This window comes from Pristiophorus japonicus, chromosome 1, assembly GCF_044704955.1.
Source record: "Pristiophorus japonicus isolate sPriJap1 chromosome 1, sPriJap1.hap1, whole genome shotgun sequence".
NCBI classification, from domain to species: Eukaryota; Metazoa; Chordata; class Chondrichthyes; family Pristiophoridae; genus Pristiophorus; species Pristiophorus japonicus.
In genome coordinates this window covers 147,185,742-147,200,004 of record NC_091977.1, presented here as the reverse complement: position 1 = coordinate 147,200,004, position 14,263 = coordinate 147,185,742, and the positions used below count along the sequence as shown (strand labels likewise).

The 14,263-nt window shown below is 43.9% G+C and overlaps 1 protein-coding gene across 2 annotated transcripts in view; it reads left to right on the top strand.

Annotated features, from left to right (window-relative positions):
• LOC139265992 (small conductance calcium-activated potassium channel protein 2) overlaps nucleotides 1-14,263 on the top strand; it is a 271,997-nt gene that overhangs the window by 209,125 nt on the left and 48,609 nt on the right. For both annotated transcript variants that reach the window (XM_070883704.1, XM_070883715.1), the window contains one exon: nucleotides 2,003-2,130. In XM_070883704.1, the coding sequence (XP_070739805.1) occupies nucleotides 2,003-2,130 (128 nt within the window). The remainder of the gene's footprint in view (nucleotides 1-2,002; nucleotides 2,131-14,263) is intronic.

The window sequence follows — 14,263 nt, the reverse complement described above, 5'->3', positions numbered from 1 at the left end:
CGGCTGCAATATCACAGGGTAAACCCTGCACGTGTCTACCAAGCTTAATTCTGTTGGTTGCTCTCCGAGGTCCTGTAAGCAGCTGGCTCTGCTCCCTACATTAATCAGGCAGCAATAGGGCTCTGGAAGATGTGTAGCTGGCAGGTGTTACTGATAACCTGAAACAGTGCAAACCGAGGTAATTACTGTTTATATCCATAACGGAAGATATGGACCCCAATTTTATTGTCAACCTTCTAGTAAAGTAACATTAATGCCATGTTTGGTAGTACAGGTTGGACCTCCCTTATCTGGGACCCCCTTATCCGGCACCACCCCTCGTCCGGCATGATTCTGGTGACCGGAGATGCATGTGCAGATTGCGGCCGACCTCCACCCCAACTTTGGGGCTGCACCGACACTCGGCCCGCTGGGGGCCACCGACACTCGGCCCGCTGGGGGTCTGTCGACACTCGGCCCGCTGGGGGCCACCGACACTCGACCCGCTGGGGACCACCGACACTCGGCCCACTGGGGGTCCGTCGACACTCGGCCCACTGGGGGTCTGTCGACACTCGGCCCATGGGGGCCATCGACACTCGGCCCACTGGGGGTCTGTCGACACTCGGCCCATGGGGGCCATCGACACTCGGCCTGCTGGGGGTCTGTCGACACTCGGCCCACTGGGGGCCATCGACACTCGGCCCATGGGGGCCATCGACACTCGGCCTGCTGGGGGTCTGTCGACACTCGGCCCATGGGGGCCATCGACACTCGGCTCACTGGGGGTCTGTCGACACTCGGCCCACTGGGGGTCTGTCGACACTCGGCCCACTGGGGGTCTGTCGACACTCGGCCCACTGGGGGTCTGTTGACACTCGGCCCACTGGGGGTCTGTCGACACTCGGCCCACTGGGGGTCTGTCGACACTCGGCCCATGGGGGCCATCGACACTCGGCCCACTGGGGGGTCTGTCGACACTCGGCCCATGGGGGCCATCGACACTCGGCCCGCTGGGGGTCTGTCGACACTTGGCCCATGGGGGCCATCGACACTCGGCCCATGGGGGCCATCGACACTCGGCCCACTGGGGTCTGTCGACACTCGGCCCGCTGGCGTCCGTCGATACTCGGCCCGCTGGGTGTCGCACCGATACTCGGCCCGCAGGCTCAAGGGGCCATATGGCCTACTCCTGCTCCTATTTCTTATGTTCTTATGTTCCTGCCAGTCAATGCCTGTCAATTGTAAGGCAGAATGCCAGACGTCATTTTCACGAAGCTTACATCAGAGCCATGCAATTCGGACAGCAATGTTATGATTTCAGTGCTGAACCGCGCATCTGCCCTCGCCTGACGTTGCTATATCATTTGCACATAAATAATGGTTAGCGCCATTAACCTCACCATTATTTTCACTGCAAATACTGGCCCAATGTGAATGGCACAGGGTCAGTGACTGTAAGTGTCACCCAATAAATTTAAAATGATTTATCAGGAACACATTTGCTTCGGTATTATACTGCTGTATTCTGCCTTATGTCCTGTGAAAATGTTGACTTTATTTTTGAATATTTAAACTTTCTCCAGTTAGCTTGAAGGAGCTCAGTAACTATGGCGTGATTTGTAACCTTTCTTATGGAACCCTTGGACCCTTATATTAGGAAGGATGACATAACCCTAGAACCATAATTAACTATTCTCTCATGGCACAGTTGGGTTCCAGAATTTTATTAAATTTCACATGCCACAGCAAAGTTTCAATTCACAATGACAAATTCATTGTAATTTTAAAATGTTTGTAACTGCTTTTGGGATCACTACAGCAGATTATAATAAAGTCTAGACGATGGAGCCTTAGTGTTGAATCTTGTCATAAACCACAGAACCAGTTGCTATTTGGACTAAAGTAATCTGTGATAGAAGAAAGATATTAGGCTCATTTGTTTCATAGCTTCTTGTGCATTTTTAAAACATGCTTTGTACTCAAATGTGCATAGAAACTGACTCTAAACTTTCTTGTATAGGTGAAAAATGCAGCTGCCAATGTTCTCAGGGAAACATGGTTAATATATAAAAACACAAAATTAGTTAAAAAGATAGACCATGCAAAAGTGAGGAAGCACCAACGTAAATTCTTGCAAGCCATCCATCAGTGAGTATTGCTCCTATCTATGCTGATGCTTTAGTTTTGCAAAACAACAGGGTAAAATTCCTATCATCACTAATTTTAGTGACAAAGAACTAAGAGAGTAAAATGCCCATCCATCACTTTATGCAAGTCAACTTTTCAGGAAAATTAGTGAAGACAGGACTTTTACCTACAATTGTTTGTATCATCGGTTCTTAGAGTGCATGTACACTTTAAAACAAACATTTTTTTGTCTTTCAAATGATTGTTAATATCTTGCTAGAATGTGTAATTATAAATGTCTAATTGATGTGTTAGCACTGCTTACTGTATTTAAATCTCGATGTTTTTCTTATATATAATTTTGATAACGCACACTTAAATATAGGGGGTAATTCTGTGCTTGTGCACTCCCAGCAGGGTGCCATACTCATGGGGAGCACAGTTCGGAGAACTGCATGTTATAGCTCTGTCTTCAATCTGTGCTCCCTTTCCAGCAAAGATCACAGAATTACCCCTATAAGTTTCAGAGAAGAAATTCTAAATATTTCTATCCATGTTCCTTTTAGTGCAACACAGTAGTAAACAATACTTTTCAATATTTTTGCTAATTTGTGAAAAATGATGCATGTGTTTTTTAGTTTGTTGTGTTGGGTTGGCTTTATGTTAGGTCCTGTGTTTAACCGTTTGAATCAAACCTTCCAAAAATAATACAAGATTATAATTCTTTGTGTTTCTACCACTGTACCATTCTGATGTAAATATGTGTTGCTATGTTGAACCTTTTGTTAGAATTGTGTCCCAATTATTCAAAATTGCATTATTTCAGAATATCCATTTTGGAAAATTGTTTGATGGAACAGATTTGTTTCACGAAAACCTTTTATTTTTGAAGGGTTAAATTAAATGAAAGGTGTTCGCTTGTACCCCAGTCTGTTCTAATATGTGTGAAACTATTGTGTCAAATTGATATTATTTTATTCGTTGTTTTATGTTGTACCTTATTTTACATTTACTTTTTTTTTTGTTTGTCTTTTTTATTTCTACAAAATGAAACTAGAGCTCGAAAGTAAGTTGTGTGTGTTGTATTCCAAAGATTTTTGAAATCCGTATGCATGCAAGAAAGAGGTATTATCATTGTGAATCCAATGGTTTGACCACTCCCATGGAAACCTAATCAGAAACCATGATCGAATCTGTGATAAGTGAAATTCAGCTCGAATGAAGAAACAGTAAAATGGTTGTTTTAAAAAGTTAAGAGAGATAAAGCTTTGGCCTAATAATGAGTTAATTTTATTTATTTTACTCTTGCAGCTAAACTTTCCTGTGAAGAGTTTATTATATAAACAAGAAACAGTTTTACAATAAAATAAAATGATATATTAATGTAATTTAATAATTCAATTAACAGCTACAAAGTAATGGAATCATCATTCAATACTGTCAGTTACTATTAATCTTCCTTAGTAGGGTTTCAATTATTGAGCCTAAAAGGATTTGGAATTCTCAGTAAGACTTCTAATTTAAATTAAAAAATTAGAAAAATAACAATGAATTGTTAACTGTTATCACGTTTGGAAAATGCAAGCCGTTTGCTTCTGTGGTCTGCAGAAGGAATAAACTAGATAGCAATTAATTTTTCTGCTGGAATAAGAGATTTTAATTGATTCTTGTACTATTGACATATATTTCTGTAGCCAAATAATAATTATTCTAGGAACTTATAAGCAGTTGTAAGGCTAGACTGATTTGATAGCACATCTGTTCTAGTTCCCCCATTCAAAACTTTGCATAAACTGAGAAGAAAATTCACTTTTCCACTGTCTTATAGTATTGACCTTGGTCTTCAAATGGGTAAAACAAGATCGCATCAGAATCCTTGCATTGTCAAGTCATGTTAGAGAATAAACTAAATTACAATAAAAAATAGAGTAGACATTAAAAAATTCTTGATGAAAAAATCAAGAGAATACATTCTATGGGGTAAAACAAAAGACTTGCATTTATATAGCATCTTTCACGACCATTGGATGTCCCAAAGCACTTTACAGCCAATTAATGGGAAGGTAATGAGGCAGGACTGATATGCCTGTGCCTCCCAACTTATTTTCTGAAATGTAGTCACTTTTGCAATGTAAAAAATGCAGCAGCTAATTTGCATACAGCAAGCACCCATGATCATGATCAGATATTCTGTTTTAGATGTTGTTGGAGGGATAAATATTGGCTAGGACTCTGGGGATAACTTCTCAATCTTCAAAATAGTGCCATAGGATCTTTTATGTCCACCTTAGAGAGCGAATGGGGCCTCGGTTTAACGTCGAATCCAAAAGACGGCACTTCTGACAGTGCAGCACTCCCTCAGTCTAGATTTTTTGTGCCTGGAGTGGGACTTGAACCCACAACCTTCTGACTCAGAGGTGAGGGGGTTACCAACTGAGCCACAGCCACTATGAAGGACCACCATGTGTTCAATGAGTTTAACGAATAAAGTTCTGTGGAAATTTGATATTTAAAGGGGCCAATCTTCCTCTGCTTTGGCCCGGGGTGTTTCCTGGGTGTGAAGTATAGGAAAAAATGGTCAAGACCCACAATTCCAGATTCATGTATACTTCCAGGGGTTTCCCTGGGAAGGACATGGAGTGCTTGCACCTGGACAGATACAGGCATGTAAATGGGAAGGACTGATGTGTCTGTGCCTGTGCCTCCCAATGTATTTTCTTGCCCCAAATGTGACAACGCCCACAGCAACTGGGCGTTAGTGCTTGTGCTTATCAGACCTGCAGCGACAATAAACTCTCCTCTCCAAACCTTTGGTTGTCTGTTTCTACTAAGGAGTCTTCTCGCGCTGAGGTTATATCAGGGGGGAGAAATTTGGTTGCGCCATTGTCCCGGGCGGAGCGGTAAATTTTGCGGCAGCAAATGGTTTGTGTCTGCTGCCGCAAAATTCATCAGCTGGGCCCTGAGTTTGAAGCGGAGTGCTAAGGGAGGCGTTCCACACCTCTTTTAGGGCTGAGCAAATGAAAATCCTGAGCTAAACAGCCGGCCTTGGAGCAACCTAAGAGAGGTCCCGGGGAGGTGGGGTGAAATCGGGAAAAAACCCACCACAAACATTCCCAGTAAATAACTCATGCCACCACAACATAAATTGCAAAAAAAAGATATCAATCACACTTACCTGAAGTCGACATTACTTACCTCACAGCAGCTGCTACAGCTTGGAACATTAGCTTCCACAGGCGTTCCCAGTGGGGCACTCTACGGAGCAGTACGGGTCAAGCGTGATCCAAATATCGAGCCGGTGTTGCAACCAGGAACGTTGCACATTGGCTTATTACTTCCGGGCTGTAATGCTCCTCGAAACTGGCAACAAATGTCCCGGCAGCACGCTAGAAGCTGGCTGCCCACCATCTAGTCTGTAGTGCTTACTGCTGCCATTGCCGCCCCACCGGGATGCTAACAGGGGCGGCAGAAGACCGAAAATCAAGCCCACAGTCTATTAAGATTACCTGAACCTACCAGTATGTATGAGTTCATGTCCAGTGGGGTTGAGTGGAGTACATTATGGGTGCACTCACCCAATTTGCAGTTGTAGAGGAGAAGAAAACTGGCCTGAACTTCCTCTGCAGCTAACTTGTACTCATTACACAAGTTGAGAGTACAACATGCTGCTTTGCACACACCAGTTGCCGTTTTTATCTCTCTTAGCAGGTGAGACATTGAAACATAGAAACATAGAAAATAGGTGCAGGAGTAGGCCATTCGGCCCTTCGAGCCTGCACCGCCATTCAATAAGATCATGGCTGATCCTTCCCTCAGTATCCCTTTCCTGCTTTCTCTCCATATCCCTTGATCCCCTTAGCCATAAGGGCCATATCTAACTCCCTCTTGAATATATCCAATGAACTGGCATCAACAACTCTCTGCGGTAGGGAATTCCACAGGTTAACAACTCTCTGAGTGAAGAAGTTTCTCCTTTCTCCTCATCTCAGTCCTAAATGGAGTACCCCTTATCCTAAGACTGTGTCCCCTGGTTCTGGACTTGCCCAACATCGGGAACATTCTAACCGCATCTAACTTGTCCAGTCCCGTCAGAATCTTATATGTTTCTATGAGATCCCCTCTCATCCTTCTAAACTCCAGTGTATAAAGGCCCAGTTGATCCAGTCTCTCCTCATATGTCAGTCCAGCCATCCCTGGAATCAGTCTGGTGAACCTTCGCTGCACTCCCTCAATAGCAAGAACTTCCTTCCTCGGATTAGGAGACCAAAACTGAACACAATATTCCAGGTGAGGCCTCACCAAGGCCCTGTACAACTGCAGTAAGACCTCCCTGCTCCAATACTCAAATCAACTAGCTATGAAGGCCAACATACCATTTGCCTTCTTCACTGCCTGCTGTACCTGCGTGCCAACTTTCAATGACTGATGAACCATGACACCCAGGTCTCGCTGCACCTCCCCTTTTCCTAATCTGCCGCCATTCAGATAATATTCTGCCTTCGTGTTTTTGCCCCCAAAGTGGATAACTTCACATTTATCCACATTATACTGCATCTGCCATGTATTTGCCCACTCACCTAACCTGTCCAAGTCACCCTGCAGCCTCTTAGCGTCCTCCCCACAGCTCACACCACCACCCAGTTTCGTGTCATCTGCAAACTTGGAGATATTACACTCAATTCCATCATTTACATCATTAATATATATTGTAAAGAGCTGGGGCCCCAGCACTGAGCCCTGCAGCACTCCACTGGATACTGCCTGCGATTCTGAAAAGGATCCGTTTATCCCAACTCTCTGCTTCCTGTCTGCCAACCAGTTCTCTATCCACGTCAGTACATTACCCCCAATACCATGTGCTTTGATTTTGTACACCAATCTCTTGTGTGGAACATTGTCAAAAGCCTTTTAAAAGTCAAAATACACCATATCCATTGGTTCTCCCTTGTCCACTCTACTAGTTACATCCTCAAAAAATTCCAGAAGATTTGTCAAGCATGATTTCCCTTTCATAAATCCATGCTGATTTTGACCAATTCTGTCACTGTCTTCCAAATGCACTGCTATATTATGCTTAATGATTGATTCCAACATTTTCCCCACTACTGATGTCAGGCTAACCGGTCTATAATTACCCATTTTCTCTCCCTCCTTTTTTAAAAAGTGGTGTTACATTAGCTACCCTCCAGTCCATAGGAACTGATCCAGAGTTGATAGACTGTTGGGAAATGATCACCATGAGTTCCTGTTATCACTGATGTTTCTGGAAAAAGACGTGCTAAAGTAAGTCACCTGCTTTGGACAGAAATCAAGTTGCCCTTGTGATCTGAAAACACTGATTAAGCTCATAATGGGGGTGGGGTATCCAAATAAAACAGACCACAATGAACTGCCAACCATTTGAAGGCACTGTACACATAATGCTTAATAGGCAAAATTTATTGGCAAAGTCACCAAAAGGACCACAACATGATTTTTGCTCTCTTCATGTGGACATGAGAAAGAAGGGCAAGAAAAGACCATGAGGCCCATCAAGCCTGCCCCATCTAGTCTAACTTTGCACACTACTCCACCATCTCTTAGCAGAGCTATCTCCTGAGAGAGGAAAAAACAAAGAAACAAATACAGTAATCCATGAAAAACTCTAGGAGATTACTCTCCAGCTCCCTAAGGCAATCAAGAAATCTTCAAGAGAGTGCTGTTGCCATGACTAATTACAATCGCAGCCAACCAGTGCCTTATCTCCTTATAACTGGAGATCTCTTCTGCTCTGTAACTTTCCCTTTTAAAAGGACAATAGTGACTCCATCCTCACGAAATTCATCATATTTTGAGATGAGGGGCAAGACAATCGCAAGGTTCAGGCAAACAGGTGAAGGTCCCTTAGTGAAACTCTATATCTGAGGGAGAAGGTGACTAATCTGTGGTCTTCAACTCATGCACCCATGTTGCTCTTCACATCCAATGGAATATCCAATGGTACTCCATTCTGCTCCCCTCCCCACTTCTAATAACAGTGCTACTGATGTAAATGTGACTTGACAAACAGAGGCCTTCCACATTGTTCAAAGGGGATAGTGGTTTGATCACAGGTACTTCCTCATGGTGCAGTATCAGGGCAAGAAGTGCGGCAATCATTTACCACGGATGGCCAATGCCTTTGGATATGGCTGTCTCATTAACATGCTATTGACGTAAAGTCCCCTACTTTAATGTGACATGGCAGTCAGGGCCTGTGCTCACAGGGTGTTGCCTTGGTGCAACAATCAAGCGTATAAAGACTGACTGATCACATCGGTTTAGAAGAATAAGCATTTTGGTCCATTCCAGAATACCTGCCATCTATTCATAACAGTATCTAGCTGTTTCTTAGCTTAATCCAGCATTATTGGTCTTTGCTAAGAGGGGTCCTTTACCTAAAGCCTATGCTGCTTTTACAGGAGATAATTTAAATATCATGTGATATTGAAGTTGTTCAACAAATAATGCTGAGGTAATGCAGGTGGTGGAAATGGTTGTGTGTCTTTTAAAATATGCCAGTAGCATTCTTGGGTTCTGTGCCTTCTAGTGAAATGCTGAAATTGGTGAAGAGAGTTTTAATTTGATACTAATTTTCTGTCAAGGTCTGAGAATCATGTAACTGATTTTAAATTGTTTGTTCCAGTGGGCTCCCTCGAGCCTGTGTACTGCAGATTGGAAAATTTGGAGAAAACCATACAACATCTCATTGGGCTGGATTTTTGGTTTGTGGCTGCCTCGGTTTTCTCCCCGGAGGGATGGTAATGGCCGCGGAAAGCATTTCCGGCCGGGTGACCAGCTTCCAGCGCCCCGCTGGGACATTCAGTACCGGGTTTGTTGGGGCGTGGAGCAGTACCGCCCGGGAGAGGCGAGCCGGTGTGCAATGCCCCTGGTTGCCACACCGGCTCGAAATTTGAAACTGCCCAATCCATAGCGCCCCGTAGTGTGCCCTAGTGAGACCGCCTGTGAAAGCTGTCGGTCCGAGCTGTACCGGCCGCAGTGAGGGAAGTAATGTGATTGTTTTTTATTTTTTTATTTTTGCGATTTATGTTGATGTGGCGTCAGTAATGTATTGGGAATGCTTTTCGTGCTTTTTTTTTTCCAATTTTTTTTTTTCGCCACGGAAGCCTGTCTTTGTGCGTTCTGAGGCCAGCTGTTTACCTCGGGATTTTGAGTTGCTCAGCCGGCCTAGCGCCCTAAAAGGGGTTGTGGAACACCTCCCTTAGCACTCCGCTCTACACTCAGGGTCTAGCTGGTGAATTTTGCGGCTGGAGACGCAAACCATTTCCTGGCGCAAAATTTACCGCCCTGCCTGGATTAACGCTGCAATAGAGGCACGACTGATTTTCCACCCTAGTGATTATCTTTTATTGGTTGGTTTATATATTATACTGGCTCTCAGAACGCCAATACCTTAATGAAAGCAACTGTTGTTAATTGCTGAGATTGGTACGAATCTCTCGAGGATGTTTAAATGAGTGGGTTATTAATGAGTCTTTTTCTGCTGTTCTGATTATAGATTTATTTGGTTGCAGTGATAATTTAGGCTTTTTTCAGCAGTCAGGATTCATGCATGCCTGTGAGAGATTGGGAATTGTTATTTACGTTCAGGGTCTGAAATAGGCTGGATTATTAAACTATAGGGTCGATTGTAACCCTGCCTGCCAGGCGAGAATGGTGCAGGTGGCGGTTTAATATCAGGTTTAAAACTTCCCCAACCATTCCCAAACTGATTACGATGGTCATCATTTTAATTGGCATCTTTTGAGCTTTTGGAAAGGTGCCTTCCCCAGAAAAGCAAGGCATGCTTTAAGTGGTGAAGTCGCAGTCTGATGACATCATTCAGATATGCCCATGATTTTAACTGTGGGCTGACCAAGTCCCAGACTCACCAGCATTGTGACCAGAAGATGATCATGTAAGTTTTTAAAAATAATTTTCTTTAAGTTCTTTCTGGGCCAGAAGGAGCAGGAGTACTCTCATTGGTCCAACAAGGACACCTTGGGCCTCCCCTGCTCCAGTTGACCCTGATTGCTCCTGAACTCCCATCCTTCCTAACTTACAATGCTGGGGACCATTTCCATGGTTCCCTGGTAGCAGTCTGCCATCGGTGATTGACCAGTCCCACCATTCCTGTCAACTTGAGACGGGAGTCAGTGTTGGGAGATGAAAAGTTCCCAGGCCTCATGCTTGGAGAACCGAATGGCTATCCATTCACTTCGGCCCCAGTAGCCCAGATACTCACCCTTCGTTAAAATCAACCCTTATAATGCACTTAAAGGCAATGTGACTAGAGTGATAGTGGCAACATCTGATAAATGTTCTTTCTGCAAAATGTTTACTTGAATGAAAAGTATCATATGGCAGCTCTGGATGATGGTGGGTCGTTATTTATTGGGCATACCGTACATAAATGAAATAAAGCAGAGGTGATAGTTGCCTGCATTAAATACCATAGCTCATTATTGAGCATAAAATGGCAGTACCTAATGGGTTTATGTGTACAGAACTGATTGATCTACTCCTTTACCATTAAATAAATTGATTATAATAAACAAGTTTAATCTCTGTGCACTGATTGAAAAATACAATCTATAATAGAAACAAAAGCCCCATGACAGCACGATTGAGGTGATAGATCTTCATCTGTCTCCAGCTCCTGGAAGAGTTAAAGGGTCCTTTTATATTGGTATGAGTGGGCTGTTTGTACTGCCAGTCTCACACAGTCAACGGCAACCACATGTCGGATTCACTAAATACCGCTGCTGGGAAGACTCACATTTACTGGATTTTCCCGATGGCTGAATTTAGCACGTCTGACAAGCTAGCATTAGGATTGCTGCAGTAGCACAAACACTCCACTCACTCTAATACAAAAGCACTTTTAGCTGAAAGGATCTAATCTAGTATGGCTGAGAGGGAGGAATAAACAAAACAGATCAAAAACAATGGAAATTAATTACATCAATAAAAACAATAACAACAATAGCGGAAAGATCAAATAATTTTGAGTGTTTTGAGTGATAGGCCACAATGTTGTTGTACATGTGCACAAAGTTTTGAGATAAAGTTCTGGAGTTAGCACAAGATAATCGTAAATGAAGAAGGCCCTTCAGTGGAATTGATCTCATCTTTCTAGAATACCAACTCAATCATCTTCCAATTACAGAATCTAAGGAGTAATTTTGCACTCTTGCAAGGGCATTTGGAAATTATAGGAAACACTGCACATGTTTTTTAAATATTTAAAATAATGATGAGAAAATTGTGCAGTGTGGCAGAATTTCTGGTGTGCACTCTAGGGCCGCGATTTTTCCTACCGATCAGGAGAGAGGCAGGCGACTTCAGGAGTAGATTGGAAACTTGCTGCTAGCTCCATGTCACTCTGTTGAAGTGATTTTACCTTGATTGGGCTTATCAAGCCCACCCTGTGAGGTTCCCGGCCAATTAAAAGGAAGCGGGTGTGATGACGTAATTTGATGACACATCATCAGCTGGTTTCCTTAAAGGGACCATAGGCCCGAAATTGATGAAGGCCAAGGCCAACCCAAAGGAACGCCAATGGCTGCCGAGAGACCGGGCGGTATTTTGTCTGGAAGATTCCTCTAAAAGAGGTGGCAGTACCGCCCAGTGGCCAAACAACTGCTTACGCCATCAATCTGGGTGGCAGCGGGTGGGAGTTCTCAATCTCAGCAGCAAATGTGCTTGCCGCCCAAGTGCCACCGAGGATGGAATCGGGCCCAGGGAAGGTTGAAGACCTGCAAATAAAAATCATAGCAAAAAAAACACCGCAACACCTTCAGGGGACCCCATCCAGGTAAGTTGCTGTAAAAAAAAAAATTAAATATGTTCACTAATCTTTTTTTCCGTTCTTCATACTTACCGTCGGGTTTAGACCTGCCTCCACGCAACGGTCCTTCCCCCTGCTGGCGCTGACTCCCGCCCACACCAATCTGGCAGCTCGACTGGCAGGAGGACACTTGCGCTACTTGGCCACCAGAGGACGTCAGTGAGCAGTTCCCGATGGTACTCCCCTCCCACCTGCTCCAGTCCAAGTGAGAAATGGCAAAGAGGGGAGACCGACAGCAAAACTCAGCGGCAGTTGGCGGCAGCAGGCGAGCAAGGCCACCAATATTGGGGCTATAGTCTAAATTTATTTTGAAAGTTGTGCTGTCAATGTTCTGCAGCATTGAGCTGCTACAAACAATGACAAGCATGACACAAAGATGCACAGCTGCACCCAGACTCTCCCATAACTCCTTCCATATGCTTATGGAGGGAGTCACAGCACAGTTTCTCTTAAAGTGTTGTCATACATTGAAATCTTTATTTTGAACTCTTTGCCGCCTTGTACAGATTTGTATGCTCCTTTGGAAGTGGCTTAATTAGTTGTAGTGAAAGGTGAGACATAAGGGCACCCCCACAATGGTAATGAGTGTGAAAGGAATGGCTTGGGCACTTTGGGGATGCTTTATGGTGTTGGTGTAGGGTGGTGCCAACCTGGCACATCATGTGACAGTCAGGGTGTACAGCATCAAGTGAAGTAAATGTGGCCATGATGAGACCATCCCTGGCTTCCTGGGCAGCAATGTGGTCAGGTGCTGATGCCCTGTGTCTTGTGCAGCATCAGGTGATTGCAGAGAAGGTTGGTGTTGTTGTTGGTGTTGCTGGTGTGCCTGGTGATGTTGGTGTTGGGGCTGATCCTGGTAGGATTCTGAGGACCAAGGTGAGATTTTTTCAAGGGCACTGATGCTGCTGGAATAGACGGCAGCTGAAGTTGAGATGACAGAAGCGATCTGTCAATGATGAGCTAGGTTGTTCCAAGGAGGTGACAGTGGATAGTGAGTATACTCCAACACTTCCAACCTTCCTAAAGCTGAAAGTGTATTCCAAATCCTGAAAGCTCCAGCTTCTAACATGGGAAAGTGAACATGGTAGCTATGAAATGGTAGCTTTTATACCACTTTTGCAGCTGTCACCTATTCAAAGCAATGGAAAGTCCCCAACGAACTTACCTGACATGATCCCCGAGCAACGGGAACCTCCTAAAAAATTTGGAACAATGATTAGTAGCTGATAAAATGCTGCTTAAATACCTTTGAACAGCTTCTTAAGTATTTCAATTGCCTGACCAGCCGCTTAATTCCGGGTCTGCAAAGCGCAGGCAGAGCCGGGTCCCGGGAAACTTACAAGGATACCATCCCGCTGTCAATCTTTTAGATTTTGACAGTGGCCCGCCTCCAAACCCGCCCTCTGAGCGCAGGCAAAATCCCAGCCTTAGTGGGGGAGGCTCTCTTCCAGGAATGCAAAGTCAGAAAAATATATATTTTTTCTTAAATGAGTCCAGTGCCTTACCCTCTATGTAGAAAATACTTCCTAACATTGGTCCTAAATTTGCTCTTCAACAACAACAACTTGCATTTATATAGCACCTTTAATGTCTTCACGGGAGTATTATCAAACAAAATTTGACACAGGGCCACATAAGGACAGGTGAAAGAAGGAGGTTTTAAGGAGCTTCTTAAGGGAGGAGAGAGAGATAAAGAGGCAGCAAGGTTTAGTTGTGAACAAATGCCCACTGAAGCAGTTTTGAAGAAGATGAGGACAGTGACGGATAAAGGAAACAGGTTGATGATGTTGGAAAACATGTAGGTCAGGAGATAAAGTTGGGTGGTTAGGAGCTGCAATGGGATGGGGATCAATGTGTTTTTTTTTGTATTGTCTATATTACAGAATGTGAAAAAGTTGGCATAATTAGTGCTTGGTGAGAGTGAGCATGTTGCTGTTTTTTAAGCTATTGATGACTCATGCTCAACTACTGGCTCACTTACATCAGTTTCTTGCTGACGTACATGAAATTATCACCTATTGTTGGCGGACACATGTGCTATACCTCTATGATTACTAGATGCGAGCATTCAGCTCTTCTGCTGGCGAAACTGCTTTGGCAGATACCTTGAGAGCAAAATGAATGTGCTGACAAAACATACTGGCAAATAATGTATTTTAGAATCAGCAGTCACAGATGGCATTTCACTACATATGTTTTTTTAGTCATGAATGCACTTTTAAGAGTTTACATTAGAAACCTCAAGCTACCTACTCCAATTAGTGGAATTAGGTAGAATAGAGTGAG